Raw genomic sequence first — 26,317 nt, 5'->3', positions numbered from 1 at the left:
CCAGAGTCTGATGCAGAGCCAGGAGGAGAGCATGGAGCTCTCCACACCAGAGGGGGCAGAAGAGGTACAGGCCATTCGGGAGGAGCTGCAGCTGGTCAGGAAGAAGGAGAAGGGGGCTCAGCTGGAGATTTCAGTCCTGCGTTCAGATCTAGCTCAGGCCCAAGAGCAGGCCCAGAAGCAGGGGGATAGGTTTAAGATCCTGGCCCCAGGAGTAGTAGCCAGGGAGCCCTCCAACACTGACCACCAGGTATCCCTCTCCACCAAAGTTCTTTATTGTCTACAACATTGTCCTTGTTAGTTCAGTTAGGTCTGGTGCCTACTGAGTGGAGTGTGTGTTTATAATATTTCCCCCTTTCCTTTTCCCAACCTCTCTGTCAGAGTGTATTGGAGCAGTTGGCCAGTGAGTACCACAGGCTGAACGATGCTCTGAGGGCAGAGAAGAGGCTGTACCAGAGTCTGAGCCACATCCAGGCCAGAGGAAACAGGTAGGAGGTGGCCACAGAGGCCTTCACTGAGGCCAATAATAAACACATCTACAAATACACACACATGGGTGCCTACAAATACACACATTTGTGGACAGTGTAAGCTAGTGTCAGTACACATTGCTGCGTACAGTAGTAGGCTAGTAACAACTGTTAATACCACAATCAGTGTTTGAGGACGTTTGTGTGTGTGTGTGGTGTCATTGCCCCTCTCTCAGCAGCTCAGAGAAGACCCGAGCTCTGCACACCGAACTGGATTCTGTTCAGGCACTCCGAGGGCAGCTGGAGGAGGTCCTAGCCAGGACCCGGAAGACCGCCCTGGCACTGGAGAGGGCAGCTAAGAGGCAGTCTGACTTTGGAGGTGGGGACGGGCAGGGACTGGCCTCCAGGGCTACCTGGGGCACTGTTACTAATTCTGTAGGATATTCTGTCTAGCCACTGCACCAGCGAGTCAGACAAATGCACTGCAGGTAGAAGTTGCCCTTAGTCATCCAAACACTCAAAACTGACCTAAGGTCAGTGACTATGGGCAACTTCGTTCCTCTTTGGATGACACAGACACCACACAATAACCGATGCCTGTTCTAACCAACAACACATTTTTGGGGGTGGTTTTAATTACTGTATGAAGTGGCAACGTGCAACGTAGATGTTTTATTATTTATTATTATTCATATATTCCGTGAGTTGTGTTTGTATTGTTTTTACAAACCGCCTGCGTATTGCTTTGCAGTGCGGCTGTTCTGTAATGCTATGTTGTATTGTACTCCGTCTCTCGGTGTCAATGTGTCCAGCCTTACGGTAATGTGATGTGTTGTGTAGACAGTCCAGCTCATGCCTTACAGTAAATGTCTTCAAGTCATCCATCTTATTATTTAACACCATCTTTGTGTACATGCCGTATGCAGGCCCAAGATATATTAGCTGAAATCAAAAGGATGGCCAAGTAGTTAGTATTCCTCCGCAGATCTTCATTCCACAGGTTTTAAAGATCCTATCATAGTTGTTCTTAGTCTCAAAGACGATGCATGGACCACTAGGTGAGTAGTCAATAGTGTTTTCTTAATTAACAAAGTAAGAATCCTTATCTTAGTTATTTGTTAACCTTGTTATCCCTCTTCGATACCCCACAACCCAAGTATCTTAGATAGCAGGCCTATTTCTTGCATTTATTGATAGACTTTGTACCAATCACAATGTGATAAAGACATGATAATAAGATTATACCTAGTATCATTCGAGATTCGATTGGTCCAGATTGATTAGGTTTTAAGGATTTTAGGATTAGTGAAGGAATTTTCTATTAAGGTTTGGGGTGATGAAAACCACATTTTTTTTGTGCTTTGAAATGGAAAGTAAAATAAAATATTTCCTGTTTTTTTTTTTTTGTTGAAAGGATTTTTTTATTTGAATTGGGGACTGGATTCCCTCTCCCTTTTTGCCCCCTTATCCAATACAACAAACCCTCTCTTCTCCCCCAACTAGTAGAGAACAGATAACGGGTGTTCTGTCTATCCCTGAGGTGAAAGAAAGAGAAAGTGGTGATCATGTGCTTTTCTCATCCCTGTCTGAAGAGTCATCTCTGTCTCTACATTCTGTCTCCATAGTCTCTGTGTCAAAACACACTCTTAGACATTACCACCCACCAACACTTGCATACACACACACACACACACACACACACACACACACACACACGCGCGCGCATGCTCTCACACACGCTCACACATTCTAAGAATATCCTTATAAAATAAGTTTTCTTTCACAGAAGAAAGAGATCTCTCATGTTTTTAGGAAGTTACACTACCATCTCTGTCGTTAATGACTTCTCTGCCACGTGCATGGCATCCCAGCATGTTGTTTGCATGGCTAGTTTACTGTGATGTGGATTGACAACTTTGACACAGGTAAGTCACTATTAGGTATACGATAACATAGTCAGTATAGTATATTATGTGAAGCAGTCCTTCTGCCTCACACTAGTAATGATTTCCAATCATTATATCTAACCGGATAGATTATATAAGGTATATACAGATAGCACAGGAGGTTGGTGGCACCTTAATTGGGGAGGACTGGCTCCTGGTAATGGCTGGAGTGGAATTAGTGGACGGTATCAAATACATCAAACATGGTTTACATGTTAACTCTGTTCCGGCCATTATTATGAGCCATTTTCCCCTTAGCAGCCCATTATTATGAGCCATTTTCCCCTTAGCAGCCCATTATTATGAGCCATTTCCCCTTAGCAGCCCATTATTATGAGCCATTTTCCCCTTAGCAGCCCATTATTATGAGCCATTTTCCCCTTAGCAGCCCATTATTATGAGCCATTTTCCCCTTAGCAACCCATTATTATGAGCCATTTTCCCCTTAGCAGCCCATTATTATGAGCCATTTTCCCCTTAGCAGCCCATTATTATGAGCCATTTTCCCCTTAGCAACCCATTATTATGAACCATTTTCCCCTTAGCAGCCCATTATTATGAGCCATTTTCCCCTTAGCAGCCCATTATTATGAGCCATTTTCCCCTTAGCAGCCCATTATTATGAGCCATTTTCCCCTTAGCAGCACATTATTATGAGCCATTTTCCCCTTAGCAGCCCATTATTATGAGCCATTTTCCCCTTAGCAACCCATTATTATGAGCCATTTTCCCCTTAGCAGCCCATTATTATGAGCCATTTCCCCTTAGCAGCCCATTATTATGAGCCATTTTCCCCTTAGCAGCCCATTATTATGAGCCATTTTCCCTTAGCAGCCCATTATTATGAGCCATTTTCCCCTTAGCAGCCCATTATTATGAGCCATTTTCCCCTTAGCAGCCCATTATTATGAGCCATTATCCCCTTAGCAACCCATTATTATGAGCCATTTCCCCTTAGCAGCCCATTATTATGAGCCATTTTCCCCTTAGCAGCCCATTATTATGAGCCATTTTCCCCTTAGCAACCCATTGTTATGAACCATTTTCCCCTTAGCAGCCCATTATTATGAGCCATTTTCCCCTTAGCAGCCCATTATTATGAGCCATTTTCCCCTTAGCAGCCCATTATTATGAGCCATTTTCCCCTTAGCAGCACATTATTATGAGCCATTTTCCCCTTAGCAGCACATTATTATGAGCCATTTTCCCCTTAGCAACCCATTATTATGAGCCATTTTCCCCTTAGCAGCCCATTATTATGAGCCATTTTCCCCTTAGCAGCCCATTATTATGAGCCATTTTCCCCTTAGCAGCCCATTATTATGAGCCATTTTCCCCTTAGCAGCCCATTATTATGAGCCATTTTCCCCTTAGCAGCCCATTATTATGAGCCATTTTCCCCTTAGCAGCCCATTATTATGAGCCATTTTCCTCTTAGCAGCCCATTATTATGAGCCATTTTCACCTTAGCAGCCTCCTGTGAATTTAGCACATCACGTCTGCACGGATCTGTGTGCTTCATATGTGTCTCACCATCACCACCAGAGGCTCTGGTGAGGACTGGACATGGAGATGTCCGCCAATGGAAATGATTACTTCATATGGTTTGTATGTCATGATTTAACTGTAATATCATGTCATTATATAGCGTTCAACTATAAGTACATGAATATACCTTTTCATAACGCGCTGAGAGAGATGCTTCTATTGTACATACAGGTAACCACCAAAATAAATCAAACACAAGTAAATGAGGGATGCAAAGTATTTTGAAAGCAGGTGCTTCCACACAGGTGTGGTTCCTGAGTTAATTAGGCAATGAACGTCCCATTATGCTTAGGGTCGTTTACAAATTCCCAGTTGCCCATTTTTTAGCTACCATGGCTAGAAGAAGAGATCTCAGTGGTTTGAAAGAGGGTCTCACACGAACATAAAGAGTCTTGTAGGTGTCTGTCTCAGTCGCCAGATCTCAACCCAATTGAACACTTATGGGAGATTCTGGCGCGGCACCTAGGACAGTGTTCACCACCAGTATCAACAAACCACCAAGTTACGGAATTTCTGGAGGAAGACTGGTGTCACATCCCTCCGCTAGAGTTCCAGACACTTGTAGAATCTATGCCAAGGTGCATTGAAGCTGTTCTGGATCCTGGTGGCCCAACGTCCTACTAAGATACTTGTAGATTCTACGCCAAGGTGCATTGAAGCTGTTCTGGTGGCTCGTGGTGGCACAACACCCTACTAAGACACTTGTAGAATCTATGCCAAGGTGCATTGAAGCTGTTCTGGCTCGTGGTGGCCCAACGCCCTACTAAGACACTTGTAGAATCTATGCCAAGGTGCATTGAAGCTGTTCTGGCTCGTGGTGGCCCAACGCCCTACTAAGACACTTGTAGAATCTATGCCAAGGTGCATTGAAGCTGTTCTGGCTCGTGGTGGCACAACGCCCTACTAAGACACTTTATGTTGGTGTTTCCTTTCTTTCAGGACACACCAGCTCTGTCATAGTGCAGGACACACCAGCTCTGTCATAGTGCAGGACACACCAGCTCTGTCATAGTGCAGGACACACCAGCTCTGTCATAGTGCAGGACACACCAGCTCTGTCATAGTGCAGGACACACCAGCTCTGTCATAGTGCAGGACACACCAGCTCTGTCATAGTCTGTCATAGTCCCTCATTTTAAGTCATTGAATTTTAATTTTAATATGGTGAAACTACAACAACAAAAAATAAGCGTTGAACATCTAAATGTCAAATCATAGTGTAAAAGCAATGGCATGCCCTCTATTACAGAATGTTAAAAATAGATCTGTGTGGTTGTTATTACTTCGTGCCTCATAGCGCCACAGAGAGGGAGAGTGTGTGTGTGTGTGTGTGTTTCATATCCCCAGCACAGAGTGAACACATACACACTACAGGGTTGGGCAGAAGACAGAGGGGCTGTCCTATCCATGGCTGGGCTCAGTGTGTATGTTTGGCTGTCTACTCCTGACATAACATTTGATTCTGACCAGGGGAAGAGAGAAGGGAGAGAGAGAGGTAGAGAAAGAGGGAGGAAGAAAAATAAGAGGGAGAGTGGTAGAGTGTGATATAGACAAACTTGATAGGGGAGAGGTTGAGAGACAAAGGGAGGCGGAGAGAGGAAAGAAGGGTGAGGAAGTATCTGATCGGTTGCCTGTTGTGTTTTCAGAGCTCAGCACGGAGGAAGAGGAGGAGGGAGACGATGAACAGGGCAGCACTGATGAGTTCTCAGACAGTATCGAAGACGATGAGGATAAACTGACTGCCAAAAGCCTGGCCTCCACTAAGGTACATGTGACTTTTTACCTTTAAATCTTAAATTGTACACTAGCCTTGTGCCTCTCATCGTAGACTCTCTCGACAGACTGGTTGCCTCTCAATGTTCCAATGTTGTTGCCTTAGGTATGGGATTTCCAACACTTATCTCATCCCCTTGTACTTTAGAGCTTAATGTTGACAATCTTCCAGCCTGGTTGCCAGACTGTTTCTGTATTCAACAACACTGCATTGTTCCCTTGCCAAATAAGACAATAGCAAAGTGATTAGCTTAAGCAGACGCAGACCAGTACTCAGACTAACAAGTCCTTTTTCCTGTTATGAAACTGTAATTATGTCACCCCTCTCTCTAACTCTCTTTTCCTCTCTTTCTTGACCAGAACTCTGGAATGGCCTGTGGGCAGGGGGTGCTGTCTGGAGGACCTGTGAGTGGAGCACTGTCCCAGGGGGGCATGGGGCAGGTGAAGCACCTGGCTGAACAGAAGAGGGCAATAGAAGAAGAACTGGAGGAGATGAGAACACAGCTGGAGACCACCGGCTACTCCTCCCTAGCCCAGATGAGGTATGTACATACACAGTACCCACTCACCTGTGTATCTACTATTCGAACACATTAAATGGTCTATACCAGTGTTACTCACAATTTTTTGCAAGGGGGCCACTTTGGGTTGAGACAATCCTTCAGAGAGCCGCACAGATCTTTCATTTATTCTACTTTTTCTTCCAATATTATCAATTGAGAGCAAATTCAGAGCAATAGAGCACATACAATTGATTTGATGCACAGCACATCACAAATATATACATACACACATCAAATAGTCTACATCACATGTATACGACGCATATTAAGGGTCACCTCAGTAGTTGGATGGGCGAAAATGTCTCTTCTGCTCCTTGACTGAATTCATTCTAAATGTACAGTTGAAGTCGGAAGTTTACATACACCTTAGCCAAATACATTTAAACTCAGTTTTTGACATTTAATCGCAGTAAAAATTCCTTTTTTTAGGTCACTTAGGATCACCACTTTATTTTAAGAACGTGAAATGTAATAATAATAGTAGAGAGAATTATTTATTTCAGCTTTTATTTCTTTCATCACATCACAATAATAGTGGATAAGCAATTACAATAACACGTAAGCAGTGTAGTTGTTGTTATTCATACTGAATCCCATGGTTTACTTTCCATCTCGTGCAGGAGTACACTGCTGAGGCTGCAACAAGAGAACGAGGCCCTAAAAGAGAACCAAGGGGAGGTAGAAGGTCTAGGAGAGCGGGAAGATCCAACAGACACGTGCCAAGAGAACGAGGCCCTAAAAGATAACCAAGGGGAGGTAGAAGGTCTAGGAGAGCTGGAAGATCCAACAGACACGTGCCAAGAGAACGAGGCCCTGAAAGAGAACCAAGGGGAGGTAGAAGGTCTAAGAGAGCTGGAAGATCCAACAGACACATGCCAAGGATGGGAACAGAAAGAGGAAGAGGAGATGGAGGAGGAGGAAGAGGTACTACCAGCAGTGGGACCCACCCATAGCAAGCGTGGGCCCCCAGCAGTAAGGATGAGAGAGGGAAGGGGGAAGAGACAGTGTACCAGACCTCACTCCTTAGACCTGGGTACTCTCCTGTCCCACCGTCAGCCAGACCACACAGAGAAGGTAAAGGTACAATCCTCTACCCAAAACCAGTGCTTGCCGGAATAGTGTTAACATCTCACTCTATGTATAATTCAAAATGTTCATCTTACTCTCTGTCTCTCTATCTCATTCTCTCTCCCTCTCTCTTCCCTTATATTCTCTCCCTCCCCTACTCCCTATCTCTGTCCCCTGCCCCTTATCTATCCTCCCTTTCTCTCCCTCTCTCTCTCTCTCTGTCTACTTCCTTCCCCCTCTCCTCATATCTCTGTGTTGGTGTAGCTATAGCAGTCTATGTAGGGCAGTTTTCTTAGCCTGGGGATAGTTTATATAAGCAGCACTGGCTCTGGGCAGGCAACTGCTGCTCCTTTTTTTCAGGCGAGAGGAAAGGAGTGTTCTGTGTTTCAGCATGTGCTTTATGAAATAGGACACAGGACATCCAGTTGTAGTTGGAAGTTTACATACACCTTATCCAAATACATTTAAACTCCGTTTTTCACATTTCCTGACATTTAATCTGAGTAAAAATTCCATGTCTTAGGTCAGTTAGGATCACCACTTTATTTTAAGAATGTGATATGTCAGAATAATAGTAGAGAGAATTATTTATTTCAGCTTTTATTTCAGCTTTTATTTCTTTCATCACATTCCCAGTGGGTCAGAAGTTTACATACATTAAATTAGTATTTGGCAGCATTGGCTTTAAATTGTTTAACTTGGGTCAAACGTTGTGGGTAGCCTTCCACAAGCTTTCAACAATAAGTTGGGTGAATTTTGGCCCATTCCTCCTGACAGAGCTGGTGTAACTGAGTCAGGTTAGTAGGCCTCCTTGCTCACACACACTTTCTCAGTTCTGCCCACAAATGTTCTATAGGATTGAGGTCAGGGCTTTGTGATGGCCACTCCAATACCTTGACTTTGTTGTCCTTAAGCCATTTTGACACAACTTTGGAAGTATGCTTGGGGTCATTGTCCATTTGGAAGACCCATTTTGCAACCAAGCTTTAACTTTCTGACTGATGTCTTGAGCTATTGCTTCAATATATCCACAGTTTTCTTTCTTCATGATGCCATCTATTTTGTGAATTGCATCAGTCCCTCCTGCAGCATAGCACCCCCACAACATGATGCTGCCACCCCCGTGCTTCATGGTTGGGATGTTGTTCTTCGGGTTGCAAGCCTCCCATTTTTTCCTCCAAACATAACGATGGTCATTATGGCCAAGCAGTTCTATTTTTGTTTCATCAGACCAGAGGACATTTCTCCAAAAAGAATGATCATTGTCCCCATGTGCAGTTGCAAACCGTAGTGTCTTTTTTAATGGCGTTTTTTGAGCAGTGGCTTCTTCCTTGCTGAGCGGCCTTTCAGGTTATGTCGATATAGGACTCGTTTTACTGTGGATATAGATACTTGTGTACCTGTTTCCTCCAGCATCTTCACAGGGTCCTTTGCTGTTGTTCTGGGATTGATTTACACTTTTCGCACCAAAGTACGTTCATCTCTAGGAGACAGAACGCATCTCCTTCCTGAGCGGTATGACGGCTGCTTGGTCCCATGGTGTTTATGCTTGCGTACTATTGTTTGTACAGATGAACGTGGTACCATCAGGCGTTTGGAAATTGCTCCCAAAGATGAACCAGGCTTGTGGAGTTTTTTTCTGAGGTCTTGGCTGATTTCTTATGATTTTCCCATGATGTCAAGCAAAGAGGCACTGAGTTTGAAGGTAGACCTTGAAATACATCCACAACTACACCTCCAGTTGACTAAAATGATGTCAATTAGCCTATCAGAGGCGTCTAAAGCCATGACATCATTTTCTGGAATTTTCCAAACTGTTTAAAGGCACAGTCAACTTAGTGTATGTAAACTTCTGACCCACTGGAATTGTGATACAGTGAATTATAAGGGAAATAATCTGTCTGTAAACAACTGTTGGAAAAATGACTTGTGTCTTGCACAAAGTAGATGTCCTAACCGACTTGCCAAAACTATAGTTTGTTAACAAGACATTTGTGGAGTGGTTGAAAAACTAGTTTTAATGACTCCAACCTAAGTGTATGTAAACTTATGACTTCAACTGTATTAAGGCTTTTTCAATCTGCTATACATGTGAATGCTTTGTTTCCATAATGAATACAAATGTTTCCGACGTCTGTTTGCTGCTACCATTATATTTATTTTAGCTATAGATATAACAACATTTCAACCATTATGGTTTAAGCTCAACAGTTATGGTTTAAGCTTGTTCGGTTACTCATGTAAAAGTAAATCAGCAGGCATTGGTTAGTTTTTTTGTTACTCATGCTGCATTCATAATCAATTGGGAAGGTGTAAATTGCCAGTTGGATGCATTCAAATGCTTTGAACTCGTTTAGAAAATGCTAATTGGCTAATGGCCAACAAGCTGCGTCAATTATTAACTAAAAGTACAGCTATCATGTTTATAATTAAATGTTCAATGTTTTATAAATAATGTTTTGTTGTTACGTTTAACTGCCTGTTATCAAGGTATTTCTTTAGTTGGTGACGTCAGAGGCCAGCGTGTGGGAGAAGTCGGAACTTAAGGGTTATAGACGAGTTTCCCACTAGTTGGAGGGGCATTCAAGTGGATTTTGCCTTGTATTGATTCCTATAGGAGGCGGGGTCTGAGGATGTCACTGGTGATGTGGGCGGGTTCTGGCAGCATGTGGAGACGGGTCTCCGTGAGCATGTGGTTCGTCTGCGTTCTGATTTGGCGCTGAGCAGACAGGAGAGCAGAGAGCTGCAGGAGAGACTCATGGTGTCTGAGGCCACGGTCCACGCGCAGGCTGAACAACTCAAGGACTACAGGGAACTACTGAGTGAGTCATCATACACCTACGCCGAAAACATACATGCATACCACAGGATGCTGCTACGGAGGGGACTGCTCATAATAATGTCTGGAAAGTACACAATTAAATACAGTGTAGCTGATTCACTTCATTGAATCACTCAATGCAATTTACTCAAGGAGTAATGGTTCTCACGCACACTCTCACAGCGGAGACGTCAGTAGAGCAGGACAGCAAGCAGGTCCAGGTGGACCTACAGGACCTGGGCTATGAGACGTGTGGCCGTAGTGAGAACGAGGCAGAGAGAGAGGACGCCAGCAGCCCGGGTAACTGAGCTATGTCTCTCCTTTATTTGTCTCTCCAGTCTCACCTGTCTTTTCTCTCGCTCCGGCCTTGTCTTACGCCTCTCTCACCTGTCTTTTCTCTCGCTCCGGCCTTGTCTTACGCCTCTCTCACCTGTCTTTTCTCTCGCTCCGGCCTTGTCTTACGCCTCTCTCACCTGTCTTTTCTCTCGCTCCGGCCTTGTCTTACGCCTCTCTCACCTGTCACCTCACTGCTTTTATCTCACTTTGCCACTTGAGACATCTCAAACTCGCCATACGGTAGCTACTTGACTTTTCACACACACCTCACCTGTCAGTACCTTACCTGTGCCGGGTGTGATGATCTGTACAACTTGTTAGTCTCTTCCTGTATCGCTCCTCCCTCAGAGCTTGATGATCTGGAGATGTGTACCTCACTGAGCCACCAGCAGGACTATGAGCCTGCCGGGGTTTGGTTCCATGGTGATGGGGGGGTGGGCGGGGCTTATGATGAGGGGGAGGGGTCAGTGACAGGCTCTCTACAGCAATTGGTCCAGGACCTGCGTTCTAAGCTGGCCCGCTGTCACAAGGTGATTCGTGGGTTGCAGCTACGTGTGCGTTCACTATCCACCACCAGCGACTACACATCCAGTCTGGAACACCCCCCACGCAAGGTACGTCATATACATGACATACAAGACCTGATTGATTGATCCAGTTGATTGATTGCTTCAGTGACTTGTTCGCTTCTTGCTTTATGGGCTGATATGATATTTTCTGTGACTATTCAGTCTTTTCTCTCCTCTCTATCAGGTGAACTGGGCATTCGAGGCCACCCCAGCCCCCAGCGGTGTGGAGGAGGATGAGGGCTGGATGTCCGACAGCCTGGGGCCTCGCATGGAACCCAAGCCCAGCCGGGAGCTGCGAGAGCTGATGTCCCGAGTGGCCTCACTGGAGGCGCAACTCAAGAGCTCCAGGCTGGAGGGGAAAGGAAGGGCGGTGGAGGAGGGGAAGTGTGCTACCTGGCCCGGGTGAGGAAATGAAGGAAGGAAATAATGATGAGATTGACTATGATAACAATGATAATGGTGATGATAACTATGATAATGGTGATGATGACTATAACAATGATAATGGTGATGATGACTATAACAATGATAATGGTGATGATAACTATGATAATGGTGATGATAACAATGATAATGGTGATGATAACTATGATAATGGCGATGGTAACTGTATAATGATAATGGTGATGATGACTATAACAAGGATAATGCTGACGATAACTACGATAATGGTGATGATAACTGTATAATGGTGATGATGACTACAACAATGATAATGGTGATGATGACTATGACAATGATAATGGTGATGATAACTATGATAATGGTGATGATGACTATGATACGGGTGATGATAACTATGATAATGGTGATGATAACTATGATAATGGTGATGATAACTATGATAATGGTGATGATAACTATGATAATGGTGATGGTGACTATGATACTGGTGATAATAACTATGATAATGGTGATGATAACTATGATAATGGTGAGGATAACTATGATAATGGTGATGATGACGATCTCTGTCTTTTATGTCTTGACCCCTCATCTTCCTCCCTCTCTGCACAGGAAGTACAACACTCTGATCCAGGCACAGGCCAGGGAGTTGTCCCACCTGCGTCAGATGATGAGGGAGGGCCGCGGAGTGTGTCACATCCTCACACAGCACCTGGGAGACACCACCAAGGTATGACACTCTGACGATCTCTCCACAGATCAGGACATTATGTACCACGTCGACAGTGATTGAATCAAATAAATGTAATTGAAGTAAAAATATATATATTTAGGCGTTTGAGGAGCTGCTGCGTGCCAACGACATCGACTACTACATGGGGCAGAGCTTCAGAGAGCAGTTGGCACAGAGCACTGCCCTGGCACAACGTGTGGGCACCAAGATCAGTGGGCGTGAGTGTGGAGAACACACACGCACAAACATATGCAGGCACAATCACACACACACACACATACACAAGTGGTTGCAATCGCACACACAGGCACACACGCACAGACACACACACATTCCCCGATCTTCTGTCCTCCCTTTCTTCTCCACTACCACTCCATCTCTCTCCTCAGGTGACCGTGCTGAGCTCCATGATGATAAGATGGGCCATGAGCTGCTTGCTTTACGGTGGGTTTTTATGACCTATTGATGTGTTTCTGGTGGCCTATGTCTGTCTGTACGTGTACACTACCGTTCAAATGTTTGGGGTCACTTGTAAATGTCCTTGTTTTTGAAAGAAAAGCACATTAAAATAACATCAAATTGATCAGAAATACAGTGTAGACATTGTTAATGTTGTAAATGACTACTGTAGCTGGAAAAGGCTGATTTTTAATGGAATATCTACATAGGCGTACAGAGGCTCATTATCAACAACCATCACTCCTGTGTTCCAATGGCACGTTGTGTTAGCTAATCCAAGTTTATAATTTTAAAAGGCTAGTTGATCATTAGAAAACACTTTTGCAATTATGTTAGCACAGCTGAAAACTGTTGTTCTGATTAAAGAAGCAATAAAACTGGCCTTCTTCAGACTAGTTGAGTATCTGGAGCATCAGCATTTGTGTTTTCAATTACAGAATAAAAATAGCCAGAAACAAATAACTTTCTTCTGAAACTCGTCAGTCTATTCTTGTTCTGAGAAATGAAGGCTATTCCATGCGAGAAATTGCCAAGAAACTGAAGATCTCGTACAACGCTGTGTACTACCCCCTTCACAGAACAGAGCAAACTGGCTCTAACCAGAATAGAAAGAGGAGTGGCAGGCCCCGGTGCACAACTAAGCAAGAGGACAAGTACATTAGAGTGTCTAGTTTGAGAAACAGACACCTCACAAGTCCTCAACTGGCAGCTTCATTAAATAGTACCCACAAAACACCAGTCTCAACGTCAACAGTGAAGAGGCGACTCCGGGATGCTGGCCTTCTAGGCAGAGTTCCTCTGTCCAGTGTTTGTGTTCTTTTGCCCATCTTAATCTTTTCTTTTTATTGGCCAGTCTGAGATATGGCTTTTTCTTTGCAACTCTGCCTAGAAGGCCAGCATCCCGGAGTCACCTCTTCACTGTTGACGTTGAGACTGGTGTTATTTTAATGGACAAAAAATGTGCTTTCCTTTCAACAACGAGGACATTTCTAAGTGACCCCAAACTTTTGAACGGTAGTGTATGTATTGTAGGAACTGAGTAAAGATCTGTAGCAAAGGATGAAATAATCAATCTCTTTTTCTCTCCCTAGGCTGAGTAAGGAGCTCCAGCAGAAAGATAAGATCATCGAGTCCCTCCACACCAAGCTACAGCAGCGTTCCGACACCCCCTGCAGCAGCCACGCCCACTCAGAGACCACCGACCAATCAGACAGGACCTCCTTTGTGTCAGACGAGTGCCGGACCAATGAGGACCTGGAGCTATGTTCAGATGTGGACGAAGCCAGCGAATACGCTCAGGGAGAGCAGGAACAGGTGGCGAGACATGGCCCAGGAAACACAGGTATAGCCACTTAAACTTAGGTAATATGTGCTATTCGTAGACACATACTCTAAACCTCCCTACATCCTCTTTCCAATCTCCTCTCATCCCTTTCACCACTCTTTTTCCAGACCTCCACCACTTCCTCCCTCCACCCTGTCTTAAGTCCTCCAGCAGCTGTCCTAACATGCTGTACTCCACCCCTGAGTTGGCCAGTCAGACTGGTCCTGTGTCCTGCTCCCTACCTGCCTCCCAGTCCCTCCCCGGCCTGAACCCTAACCATGACCCCTGGGGTCAGCATATGACCTTTAACCCCCAGTCCAGGACCTTGTCTATGGAAGCGAGGCAACAGGAGCTGGATACCCTGCACAGACAGATGGCTATGAATGAGAGTGAGCAGAGTTAGCGTTAGCATGTGTTTTTAGAGTGTACTAACTGAGGGACAGGCTTGGTGCTATGGATTGGGGGTGTACCAGAATGGAGTAGAATCTGTAGCATGTATTCGTGTGATACCGACAGGGACAGCATTGGCTGGAGTAGTGGCTTTATAAATACATGTGATTGATTGGATGATGTTAGGGCTAGCATAGCATGCCTAGAGTGGATCAGGATGAGACAGCGAATAGAGTGAAAGACTTGGTGTGGATGTGTCAATGTTGGGGTTGAGAGATCCCAGAAGCACCTGCTTCTGGTCCAGGTATACTGTAGTACCCTCTAACAAGTTTCTCTATAGAGATATAGCATATAGCATGTCTCGACCAGAAGCAGGCGCTGTATCATCAAACACAAGTTGGGGCCATATCACCTTAAAGTAACATCAAACCAAATATGGAGTTGATCTGAATTGATTTCAGGTTAATTGGACATCATTTTTTAAAACATGCCCACATGCCCCAATCACTTCCATTGATTGTTAGCGTGTGGTGGCTAAGGTTAGCTGAAGTTTGTAGTGGCTGTTTAAAGAAAAATGAACCATGGATTACAGTTTATCTTGGCCCATAGACTACTTCCAGGGTGAGGAACCATCTAACATCAAGTTTAAATTTAGTGAACTACTCCTTTAACAGCACCTAAGTTTGGCTCATAAATACAGACTCTGTTCTGTATGGCTGTGTTTCTGACATCTCTCCCATATCCATGGTTACAGGCTTTGTGGTTCCGCACGCCAACGCTCTGTCCAACCTCGCACCAGCCGCCCACCACCAGCCAGACCACTCCCCTTACGTCCAGATTACCCATCATGCCTTTTACCCACACCAGCTAGGCAGCCGACCCCCAGGCCAAGCCCTGAAGGCCAACACAGACCTGGTGGAGAATGGTGCATTGTGGGATATGGAGAACATGGTTCAGCCAGCCAGGGTTGGGTCATCAGGAAACAATTCAAGAAACAGCTTCACTGGCATGAAGACCCCTTTTCATTGATCAAATTATTTTCCATATAGATTACAAGTTGTGTTTATTCATAGGGCACTTGAAATATTTATCTTACCTTGCTAATCCATGAACTTTACATAATGGCTATACACTATTTTACAGCATCTCGGTTCATCTATGACCAAGGCATGCACAATATGCACTATGCACAAATATGCTAAACAAGAACTCTCTTCTCTGTCCTGCGTTCCCCAGGTGTGGACCTGATCGAAGAGCACCTGAGAGAGGTGCGGTGTCTGCGTCAGCGTCTGGAGGAGACCATCAGGACCAACGAGAGGCTCAGACAGCAGCTGGAGGAACGCCTGGCCACCACCGGCCGCGACGGAGGAGCCCCCACTAACATCTACATCCAGGGGCTGGACTCTGTCAGTCAGCTGTCCAATGAGATCAGAGTCCTGAAAGAGGAGAACCTGGCTCTCCAGGCACACCTGCAGGCCAGCTCAGGTACTGCATCTCCCCAACCCACGCTGTGGTCAACATAGAACCACGCATATTTGTTCTATATGGCTGAATCATTTAATCTTGTTCCAAAGGATGGGATGTAGTGTCTAACTTTGCCCCGCCATCATATGTGGTTCCCCTCAGATACGTGTGAGGAGGCGGAGCAGCTGCGTGAGGTGGTGGTGACGGGGCGTGCCCGCCTGAAGCAGGCGGAGCTAGAGGCGGAGCAGTGGAAGGAGGAGCTCCGACGGCTGCAGACACACAGCCAGGAGCAGGGACAGCAGATTCACACACTCAGACAGGAGAGGCAGAACAGCCATGACACGAACAATAGGTGTGTGTGTAGGGTGTGTGTGTGTGTGTAGTCACCCAGTATCTCTCTCTTGTCTCCAGGCTCCAGCAGCAGTTGTGTGTGAGCAGGGAGCTGCTCCACTCTCTGCAGAGTGAGCTGCAGGTGTACCACAGAGTGTGTGTGTGTGTGTGTGTGTGTGTGTGTGTGTGTGTGTGTGTGTGTGTGTGTGTGTGTGTGTGTGTGTGTGTGTGTGTGTGTGTGTGTGTGTGTGTGTGTGTGTGTGTGTGTGTGTGTGTATATAGTCACCCAGTATCTCTCTCTTGTCTCCAGGCTCCAGCAGCAGTTGTGTGAGAGCAGGGAGCTGCTCCACTCTCTGCAGAGTGAGCTGCAGGTGTACCACAGAGTGTGTGTCAACGCCAAGGGCAACCCAGGTCAGCTTACTCACTTCATCCACAAGCTAGTGGTTTCATATAGCACTGCAATTCAGGAGGTTGCCTTTAAATCAATGCTCACCAATGGAAACATTTGTTAAAATATTAACCTAACTATATTAACCTAACTTGAGATGCGTACACATAACTGGGACATTTGCATATATCAGACACTGCTTGCATAGAATTCCAAATTACACTCAGAAGTTTCTGTTTGGACTTTATACATGCTGTGGGCCTATGACATTCAGTGTTATATTGACTGACACTGTTATTGTGATTTTCAGGGTACCTGTGTGAGGGCCAGTACGGTGGGGTCCCTGCCCTGCCCGTGGAGCTGGGGGAGCTGCTAGGGGAGGTGAGGAGCCTCAGAGCCCAGCTCCAGTCTACTGTCCAGGAGAACAGTGTCCTGAAACAGCTGGAGCTCCACAAACACCTTGAGCAGAAGCTGGGAGGTGGGGTCCACGGAGGGGTGGGGGTCATTGGGGGGATGGAGCCCCCTCGTACCCCGTCTCTCAGTGCCCTTACAGCCAGCCCCCAGAGGGACAGCCTCTACAGACGGCAGCTACTGCATGGTAAGGGCGTGTTGTCTGGTGTAGTGGTGTGGTTTGGGGTTACAGTATGGAAATACATTTTGATATCAGCTTGATAGGCACCAATACTCAATACCAGCCTAAGCTTAATATTGGCCCACTCTTCAACACTATCAATGGGACCAACCGGTTTGTCTCGTGGAAATCCCATTGAACTGACTGATTGCTGTGTTTAATGAACAAATAACAACAGAGTAATGCCGTTTTTTTTTTTATTGAAAGCACTATCATTTAGTGAATGTTGAGTGTTCAGGGTTGTGTGTGTGGTGGCCGAGCATCCTTGTCTGTCTGTGTGTGTTCTGCAGACCCAGCTCCGTCTCCCCCGGTCAGAGACATTGGGCTGTTTAACTGTGGATCTCCATACCACGTTCTCTACACAGACCTGGAGGAGACCCCCCTCACTGCCAATGGTGTGACTCTAACACTAACTGCATCCTGTTTAATCGTGCTGTGACAAATGGGGAAAGGAGAGTTGTACATATCTGATTTTTAAATCTGTAGGATTTTACATAAGTCTGCTTATAAGGTTAAAATAGTCCAGGAAGGATGTTATTCCGGATGTTAATCACTCCATTACCTCAAAAAACAAATAACATCTCAAATTCTCTCGTTTACCAGTTAGTCTGACACTAAGCCCTTGTCTCTTCGTCTTCCTCCCCTCCTACAGATCTGGACCCCCACTCAGAGCTGGAGGGTGACGCCCCGGACGGCTCGTTCTCTAACCGGAACGGGCGCCATGCCATCGGGCACGTGGATGACTACAGCGCTCTGCAGCAGCAGGTCCTGGAGGGGAGGAGTCTGGTCCAGCGAATGGAAACAGCCCTGCAGGCCTGCCTCAGCCAATCAATGCTGGAGGGCAGCCACGACCAGGTAAGAGGGAAAATAGCACTATTTGCGCCAACAACTAAATTGGAGATCTAATCTCGAAACCCAGAACCAAATCATGTGCTTTGGCCACATACTCAAAGTAAACAGTCTGTTGCTACAGCTACGTTCAGGAAATTGAAGGTGTCTAGCCAACTGTCTCTGTGTAGGTCCTCCTGGACTATGGGCGCGTGAGGAGTCTGCTGTCTAACACCAAGACCCTGAGACAGATCCTAGAGGAGGTTGTGTCCCTGATCAAGATGTTTTGGAGGGCTGCCCTGCCCAGCACAGACCGTTACACCCATAACCTTAAGAAGGTGCACTATACATGGTTTACTACCAGTATATTATGAATCCTTTCGTTGTAATTGGTGGTTTGTCAACCATGTGATGGCTGTGAGACACTCTATTGGTAAGGCAGGCTGCTAGGCAGAGATGTGAACTGTTGTTTCGTTTATTGTTTGATTGAAATATTGAGTTGATTGATCATTGTATTGATTTATTGATTGATTGCTGTGACCCATGCAGGAGCAGTGTATGCAAGAGGAGATTCTGTCTCTGAGGGGGCGTATCTCGGAGCAGGGGGAGGTGCTTCAGGGAACCATCCAGAGACTGAGGAGCACCAGCCGCACCAAGGAAGGCATGGAGCACTTCATCGTCAACCAGCGTGAGTGTCTGTTTGTGGGTGGGTGTGTGTTTGGTCTGGTGTCCCAGTGTGTGTGTGTGTGTGTTTGGTCTGGTGTGTGTGTGTGTGTGTGTGTGTGTGTGTGTGGTCTGGTGTCCCAGTGTGTGTGTGTGTGTTTGGTCTGGTGTCCCAGTGTGTGTGTGTGTGTTTGGTCTGGTGTCCCAGTGTGTGTGTGTGTTTGGTCTGGTGTCCCAGTGTGTGTGTGTGTTTGGTCTGGTGTCCCAGTGTGTGTGTGTTTGGTCTGGTGTCCCAGTGTGTGTGTGTTTGGTCTGGTGTCCCAGTGTGTATGTGTGTTTGGTCTGGTGTCCTAATGTGTGTGTGTGTGTGTGTGTGTGTGTGTGTGTGTGTGTGTGTGTGTGTGTGTGTGTGTGTGTGTGTGTGTGTGTGTGTGTGTGTGTGTGTGTGTGTTTGGACTGGTGTCCCGATGTGTGTGTGTTTGGTCTGGTGTCCCGGTGTGTGTGTTTGGTCTGGTGTCCCAGTGTGTGTGTTTGGTCTGGTGTCCCAGTGTGTGTGTGTGGTCTGGTGTCCCAGTGTGTGTGTGGTCTGGTGTCCCAGTGTGTGTGTGTGTGTGTGGTCTGGTGTCCGTGTGTGTCCGTGTGTGTGTGTGTGTGTGTGTGTGTGTGTGTGTGTGTGTGTGTGTGTGTGTGTGTGTGTGTGTGTGTGTGTGTGTGTGTGTGTGTGTGTGTGTGTGTGTGTGTGTGTGTGTGTGTGTGTGTGTGTGTGTGTGTGTGTGTGTGTGTGTGTGGTATGGTGTCCCAGTGTGTGTGTGGTCTGGTGTCCCAGTGTGTGTTTGGTCTGGTGTCCCAGTGTGTGTGTGTGTGTGGTCTGGTGTCCCAGTGTGTGTGTGTGGTCTGGTGTCCCAGTGTGTGTGTGTGTGGTCTGGTGTCCCAGTGTGTGTTTGGTCTGGTGTCCCAGTGTGTGTGTGTGTGGTCTGGTGTCCCAGTGTGTGTTTGGTCTGGTGTCCCAGTGTGTGTGTTACAGAAAAAGGTCCTAGTTAGATGTTTCTTCTTATTGTACAGTTCCCCTTTTCATTGCAGTATCAAGGACTCGTGATGTGCTGAAAAAAGCCAGGACTAACTTGGAGGTAAGAGATTGTAATTGTCCTCAATACATACTGTATGTGGTATACCCAAGTATTCCCATCTTGTATACCACATAAAATGTTGTTCATGTGTTGTGTTCAGTATCTGGTTACCCAGTCCTAGTGTCAGTACTGTGTCTCTGTTTTGCACCCTGCCTGTCTGTTTCACCTGTTCCTTCATCCTGCGTTTGTCTCTTCCCTCCTTCCTCTCCTCCTCCTTTCCCCTGAGTACCTCCAGAAGAACGATCGGAGGATCTCCTCTCTAAGCTCCTCCTCTTCCACTCCTTATGCTGGTAAATGGTTTGGCACACTGTGGCTTGGCCTGTTGTGCCTGTCATGCTGTGTGACATCACTGTTTTACCATCCAATCAAACAACAGAAAAGTAATATTTAAGGACTATCATTTAAGTCATACAAATGGATGAATATAAGTCGTAGAAACCAATGCCTTGTCCTAAATCAACACCTCAATGAGTTTTTTATCACCCCTAGAATAATATTTAAATGCTGTTTATACACTGAACAAAAATATAAACGCAACTTGCAACAATTTCAAAGATTTTACTGAGTTACGGGCCCTAATCTATGGATTTTACATGACTGGGAATACCGATATGCATCTGTTGTTCACAGATACCTTAAAAAATAGGTAGGGTCGTGGATCAGAAAACCAGTTGGTATCTGGTGTGACGACCATTTGCCTCATACAGCCCGACACATGTCCTTCGCATAAAGTTGTTCAGGCTGTTGATTGTGGCCTGTGGAATGTTGTCCCACTCCTCTTCAATGGCTGTGCGAAGTTGCTGGATATTGGCGGGAACTGGAACGCGCTGTCATACACATTTCGATCCAGAGCATCCCAAACAGGCTCAATGAGTGACATGTCTGGTGAGTGTAGGCCATGGAAGAACTGGGACATTTTCAACTTCCAGGAATTGTGTACAGATCCTTGTGACATTGGGGCTCTGCATTATCATGCTGAAACATTAGGTGATGGCGGCAGGTGAATGGCACAAAAATGGACCTCAGAATCTCGTAAAAGGTATCTCTGTGCATCAGTGGAGGCTGCTGAGGGGAGGACGGCTCATAATAATGGCTGAAACGGAGCGTATGGAGTGGCATCAAACAAATGGAAACCATGGAAACCATGTGTTTGGTGTATTTGATACCATTAACCGCTCCAGCCATTACCATGAGCCCGTCCTCCCCAATTAAGGTGCCACCAACCTCATGTGCTGTGTATTCAAATTGCCATCGACAAAAAAAGTTAGTTTTTAAAACTTTTTACCCCTTTATCTCCCCACTTTTCGTGGTATCCAATTGGTAGTTACAGTCTTGTCCCATTGCTGCAACTCCTGTACGGACTCGAGAGAGAGAGAGAGAGAGAGAGAGAGAGAGAGAGAGAGAGAGAGAGAGAGAGAGAGAGAGAGAGAGAGAGAGAGAGAGAGAGAGAGAGAGAGAGAGAGAGAGAGAGAGAGAGAGAGAGAGAGAGAGAGAGAGAGAGAGAGAGAGAGAGAGAGAGAGAGAGAGAGAGAGAGAGAGAGAGAGAGAGAGAGAGAGAGAGAGAGAGAGAGAGAGAGAGAGAGAGAGAGAGAGAGAGAGAGAGAGAGAGAGAGAGAGAGAGAGAGAGAGAGAGAGAGAGAGAGAGAGAGAGAGAGAGAGAGAGAGAGAGAGAGAGAGAGAGAGAGAGAGAGAGAGAGAGAGAGAGAGAGAGAGAGAGAGAGAGAGAGAGAGAGAGAGAGAGAGAGAGAGAGAGAGAGAGAGAGAGAGAGAGAGAGAGAGAGAGAGAGAGAGAGAGAGAGAGAGAGAGAGAGAGAGAAAAAAAAAGATCAAGAAACAGGACCCTGCCAAGCCACACTGCTTCTTGACACACTGCTCGCTTAACCCGGAAGCCAGCCACACCAATGTGTCGGGGGAAACACTGTACAACTGATGACCAAAGTCAGCTTGCAGGCGCCTGGCCAGCCACAAGGAGTCGGTAGAGCGCGATAGGACAAGGAAATCCCATCCCGGGGCTGCAGTGACGCCTCAAGCACTGCGATGCAGTGCCTTAGGCCACTGCACCACTGGGGAGGCCTGATAAAATGCAATCGTGTTCGTTGTCCGTAGCTTATGTCTACCCATACCATAACTGCACTGCCACCATAAGACACCCTGGTGAGCTTCCCTGAGACGGTTTCTGACAGTTTGTGCAGAAATGATTTGGTTGTGCAAACCCACAGTTTCATCAGCTGTCTGGGTAGCTGGTCTCAGACGATCCCGCAGGTGAAGAAGCCGGATGTGGAGGTCCTGGGCTTGTGTGGTTACACGTGGTCTGCGGTTGTGAGGCCGGTTGGACGTACTGACAAATTCTCTGAAACGACGTTGGAGGCGGCTTATGGTAGAGAAATTAACATTACATTCTCTGGCAAAAGCTCTGGTGGACATTCCTGCAGTCATCTTGCCAATTGCGTGCTCCCTCAAAACATGAGACATCTGTGGCATTGTGTTTTGTGACAAAACTGCACATTTTAGAGTGGCATTTTATTGTCCCCAGCATAAGGTGCATATATGTAATGATCATGCTGTTTAATCAGCTTCTTGATATTCCACACATGTCAGGTGGATGTAATATCTTGGCAAAGGAGAAATGCTCACTAACAAGGATGTAAACAAATTTGTTCACAAAATTGGATGGAAATATTATTTTTGTGCATATAAAACATGTCTGGGGTATTTTATTTCAGCTCATGAAACATGGAACAAACACTTTACATGTTGTATTTATATTTTTGTTCAGTGTACTAAGGCTGTGTTTCCAATTCTGATGTTTTTTTCACTCATTTGTCTTTTGACCAATTACAATTACAAGATCTGATGTGATTATTCAAAAATCTATTAGTGCAAAAAAAGATCAGAATTGGGTTGCCTGTGTAAACGCAGCCTAAGTGATCCACTATGATTTTCTGTACCATTGCAAACTTTAAATGTATGCATAGTTTCCATTATCTGAAGGCAATCATTAAAATACTAGAAACTATTTATCTTCCAAGGACACAGACACACAAATATAGCCTGATAGCCTTTAAAAATACTAATTGCTGTCCTTCCTCAGAAGAGTAATGAAATAATTTGACAGTAGGGGGTGTGACTGGCTGAAAGCCAGGGCAGGCTGAATCTTTTCAATAGTTTTACCAGTAGTTACACTTAATACAGGTTACTTACTGAGGGAAGGTAACAGATTTTATATAACAATATACATGCTGCAACTATCACTCACTCAATGGCATTTTCAGCTTCTCATCATCTGCAAGCACTTACGCTAATTGTTGTGGTTTCATGCTAACAAAGCAATATTCCATTAACCTTTAACCGCAACAGATCTTCAAAATCGTTCCGGAATAACCTAACCTTTGCGCTCTCTACTCTTCATTGCAGTGTGAAGTTGTAACAGTTGTTCATAAACTTTTTGGCTGTGGCGTCCTCATCTGGGTGTGTAACAGGAGTGTACCAGTGAATAATAAATGTTTTCTTTCTTTCTCCCTGTTTTTCCATCTTCTCCCTCTTAGCTGAAGACCGAAGTCACGCCAATGAACGGCCTACTGATTGGAGTTTCTTGAAGCCTGGTGACGCCCCGGCAATGTCCAATCGGCGTCCGGGAACCAGGAAGCGTGGCAGCCAGTGCCTGCTCCAGGTGCTGACCTGTTAAAGAACCAGCCAGCTCAACACCACGACCTCTGACCCCACAACCCCTCCTCTGCCTCACCCATCACCCCATCCACCTCTCAGCCTAGTCTATAGCATCGAACGTCAACCCTCAGAGCACTCCATCCATTCTTTCTTTCTCCACCATTTCTTTCCTGCCGGCAATTCTTGCCCAAGACTCCTGCACCTCGAGCCTTACCTGAATTCGTCCTCCTTTAGTTTTCATTCCTCTACCCTTGTTCGACGGTTCTTCATTCATCCCTTTCTTTTTTCCCACCTCCACCCACCCCTGTTCTTCTGTTGGTGTCTTCTAGCTCCAGAGACTGTTGGTTCAGTCTGATGTTTGCCTTGTGAGTGTGAAGAAGAAGGTGGTTTGAAATGTGCCTCTGATGGTAACAGTAATGTGTGTCCTTGACTGCTGTAGAAGAAGTAGGATTAAGCTGCCCCTAGACACTGATCTAAGGTCAGATTAGATTTTTCCCTAATGGTTAAGGTAATGATGGGGGTAAGCTGGTCCTAAACACTGATCTAAGGTCAGATATGCTTTTTCCCTAATGGTTAAGGTAATGCTGGTCCTAGATCTGTGGCTGAGGGAAGCTTCTACCCAGAGCATAGATAGTGTGCTTCTCTGCCTGGTAGCTTTTGGATGGGATAAGTGTCAATGCATGTGAACTCAAAGCTTGAGAAAGGAAATGTATACAAACGTATACACACAAAGTACAGTACACACACATACATTCACATACATACATGATCAATCAATTTCTTTTCAAACAAATCTTCAACTTCAATTGCCACTGAAATGCAAGCTTTCTTCTTGTGGCATTTCATCAATGAGGACTTTCTTTGCAAATACAATGCAAAAAATACAATGACATCCACAATCTAGCATATCTGCTGGAATCACAGTGGAGGAATGTATAGGTGTGGCACTTCTAGGTAATTGTGTGCTATATTTATCTGTGGAGGATGATACCTCTGAATGGTCTGTCTGCCATTAGCCAAGGCTTCTGGATAGCAGAACAAAGGCCCCGTTCCATTTCAATCACTAACCCCTTCCCCATCGGTGTTCACAGATCTGAATGGGCCAGATAGGTGACAGCAATATGGTTATGGCTCCACCTAGCCCTCCGATGATCTAACACAGAATGGGTAATGGCTAAAGAAGGCGCTAGGGGCTGAAATGGACCGAGGCCGAACACGCGTATTCAAGCTCCTCTTTAGGAGTCCTCAGACGAGCATGTGCAATAATGAATGTTGTTATTTAAATGATCATGGCACGCCAGCTATTTTTCCTTTTTGCCTGACACTGGAACTTAAGCATTTAGCCACCCTTGATAAGGTGAAAAAGATCGTCAGTACAATATTATACTACTTACTATCCTGAATACTACTGAGTGAAATGAAATGTAGTTTTGGTGCAGTGTCGATGCATCAGAGATGTTTTAAAAAGGAACAGTCTCAACCTTTGTTCGTGGAACAGAGGATCACCATTACTTGCCAAAGTTTGAACTTTGAACTCTTCGCATACTTGTTTGCCTTACCTATGCAAATGACAGCCTACTATAAGCATGATGTGACTCTATAGGAAGACATCAGCCTAGTATATGAGACCATCTATGACATTATGATGGAGATATCATTTGATTGGCTGCTCTTTGAGAGCCATTTGAAGCAGAGACGGTAACCGTCAGATGATTGGTTCACTTTAGTTGGACATGTGCTTTATAAACGAGCACATCTTGTCATTAATGGACCAAACCTTTCAAAAGAGAATCTTTCACACTAGGCTACTACTGCTTTGTGAATGACAAAAAACTAAATTGGGCTGCTGTGAGAGATGTACCACAACACCAGAGAATATCATTCTGGATTGTTGCATTTCCATTGGACTTCTTCGAGGTATTTGTCTTGGTTTAGACCGCCATTGCATTCCCATGGTGTTATTGGCAACATGTTCCTTATTCTCCTACCTGTTCCAAACTTTGGCAGGGTACTGGTGGGACCAATGTTCTAGATTTCACAATCGGTGAAGCTGTCACCCCCAAAGGTGTTTCTTCCTATGCTGCTTTTGATTGTTTTAAGTGTTCTTGCTGTACATTTTTTTTTCACTGTATTCTGTTGACCTTTTTGTGTGTGGATAATCATGTCAGACTGTTGCTCTATACGCAAGCATTGAATATCTGGGTAGCTGTGCAATAGCTGTGCACGATCTGCTTTATTTTGATGTTAACAATCATTTTTATTAAGAATAGTTATGCGTCCTTGAGTGTTTTATTTTCTGCTCTGTATGGTTTATTAGATTTTGATAATGCCAGATTGTAATAAAATAGTCACAGCTATGAAATCATAAATGTATGCCTTTTCGTAGGATGTGACGGAAACCAAACAGTGGTATTACTTACACGCCCACCTAATATTAAGCTTTGGATAGATAATGTTGCTTTGCTTGCCTTTAAAATTTGCTCCTAACACTTACTTGGAGTTACTAGCGTTTGGTGTCTATCCTAGATATATATCACAGTAGATCTGCCAACAAGGTCTTGTTTGCACTCAACTCAATTGAAAGTCCCTAGAGGTAAATTGCCAAGCACTCTAAGATAAAACCCCATGCTGTGTGTTTCATTTGACAAATTAGGATTTGATGAGAAGATTGAGAACGATTAAGGAAAATGAATATTTTTCTACCAAAGCAGAAACACAAACCATAGATGTATAGGATTGTGTCAGAGTAGAACAGCACATTACCAGAGCACGTGAACAACGCGTTGTGTAGAAAGGAATCAAACAGCAGTGTTTAGCT

At 45.2% G+C, this 26,317-nt stretch overlaps 1 protein-coding gene across 11 annotated transcripts in view; it reads left to right on the top strand.

Moving 5' to 3' along the window:
• Positions 1-26,148, top strand: part of LOC110509196 (myomegalin) — a 148,961-nt gene extending 122,813 nt beyond the window's left edge. For 2 of the 11 annotated variants that reach the window (XM_090225947.1, XM_090225940.1), the window contains 27 exons: positions 5-247; positions 379-485; positions 707-846; positions 5,608-5,726; positions 6,095-6,276; positions 6,918-7,371; positions 9,983-10,187; positions 10,370-10,486; positions 10,871-11,136; positions 11,276-11,493; positions 12,109-12,226; positions 12,330-12,447; positions 12,619-12,673; positions 13,780-14,030; positions 14,141-14,401; positions 15,157-15,408; positions 15,639-15,887; positions 16,029-16,218; positions 16,507-16,607; positions 16,895-17,182; positions 17,506-17,610; positions 17,868-18,070; positions 18,235-18,381; positions 18,593-18,731; positions 19,787-19,833; positions 20,069-20,123; positions 23,379-26,148. In XM_090225947.1, coding sequence (XP_090082073.1) covers positions 5-247; positions 379-485; positions 707-846; positions 5,608-5,726; positions 6,095-6,276; positions 6,918-7,371; positions 9,983-10,187; positions 10,370-10,486; positions 10,871-11,136; positions 11,276-11,493; positions 12,109-12,226; positions 12,330-12,447; positions 12,619-12,673; positions 13,780-14,030; positions 14,141-14,401; positions 15,157-15,408; positions 15,639-15,887; positions 16,029-16,218; positions 16,507-16,607; positions 16,895-17,182; positions 17,506-17,610; positions 17,868-18,070; positions 18,235-18,381; positions 18,593-18,731; positions 19,787-19,833; positions 20,069-20,123; positions 23,379-23,518 — 4,770 coding nt within the window. In that variant the 3' untranslated portion in view covers positions 23,519-26,148. Of the gene's footprint in view, positions 1-4; positions 248-378; positions 486-703; positions 847-5,607; positions 5,727-6,094; positions 6,277-6,917; positions 7,372-9,982; positions 10,188-10,369; positions 10,487-10,870; positions 11,137-11,275; positions 11,494-12,108; positions 12,227-12,329; positions 12,448-12,618; positions 12,674-13,779; positions 14,031-14,140; positions 14,402-15,156; positions 15,409-15,638; positions 15,888-16,028; positions 16,219-16,506; positions 16,608-16,894; positions 17,183-17,505; positions 17,611-17,867; positions 18,071-18,234; positions 18,382-18,592; positions 18,732-19,786; positions 19,834-20,068; positions 20,124-23,378 lie in introns of all 11 variants that reach the window. The other 9 variants (XM_090225946.1, XM_090225939.1, XM_090225949.1 and 6 more) reach the window with 7 other exon arrangements.
• The last annotated feature ends 169 nt before the right edge of the window (positions 26,149-26,317 follow it).

This window comes from Oncorhynchus mykiss, chromosome 28 (assembly GCF_057628025.1).
Source record: "Oncorhynchus mykiss isolate SJ-2025 chromosome 28, ASM5762802v1, whole genome shotgun sequence".
Classification (NCBI taxonomy): domain Eukaryota; kingdom Metazoa; phylum Chordata; class Actinopteri; order Salmoniformes; family Salmonidae; genus Oncorhynchus; species Oncorhynchus mykiss.
Note: the sequence above shows the minus strand (reverse complement) of the source record. Positions and strands in the feature narration are given on the sequence as shown.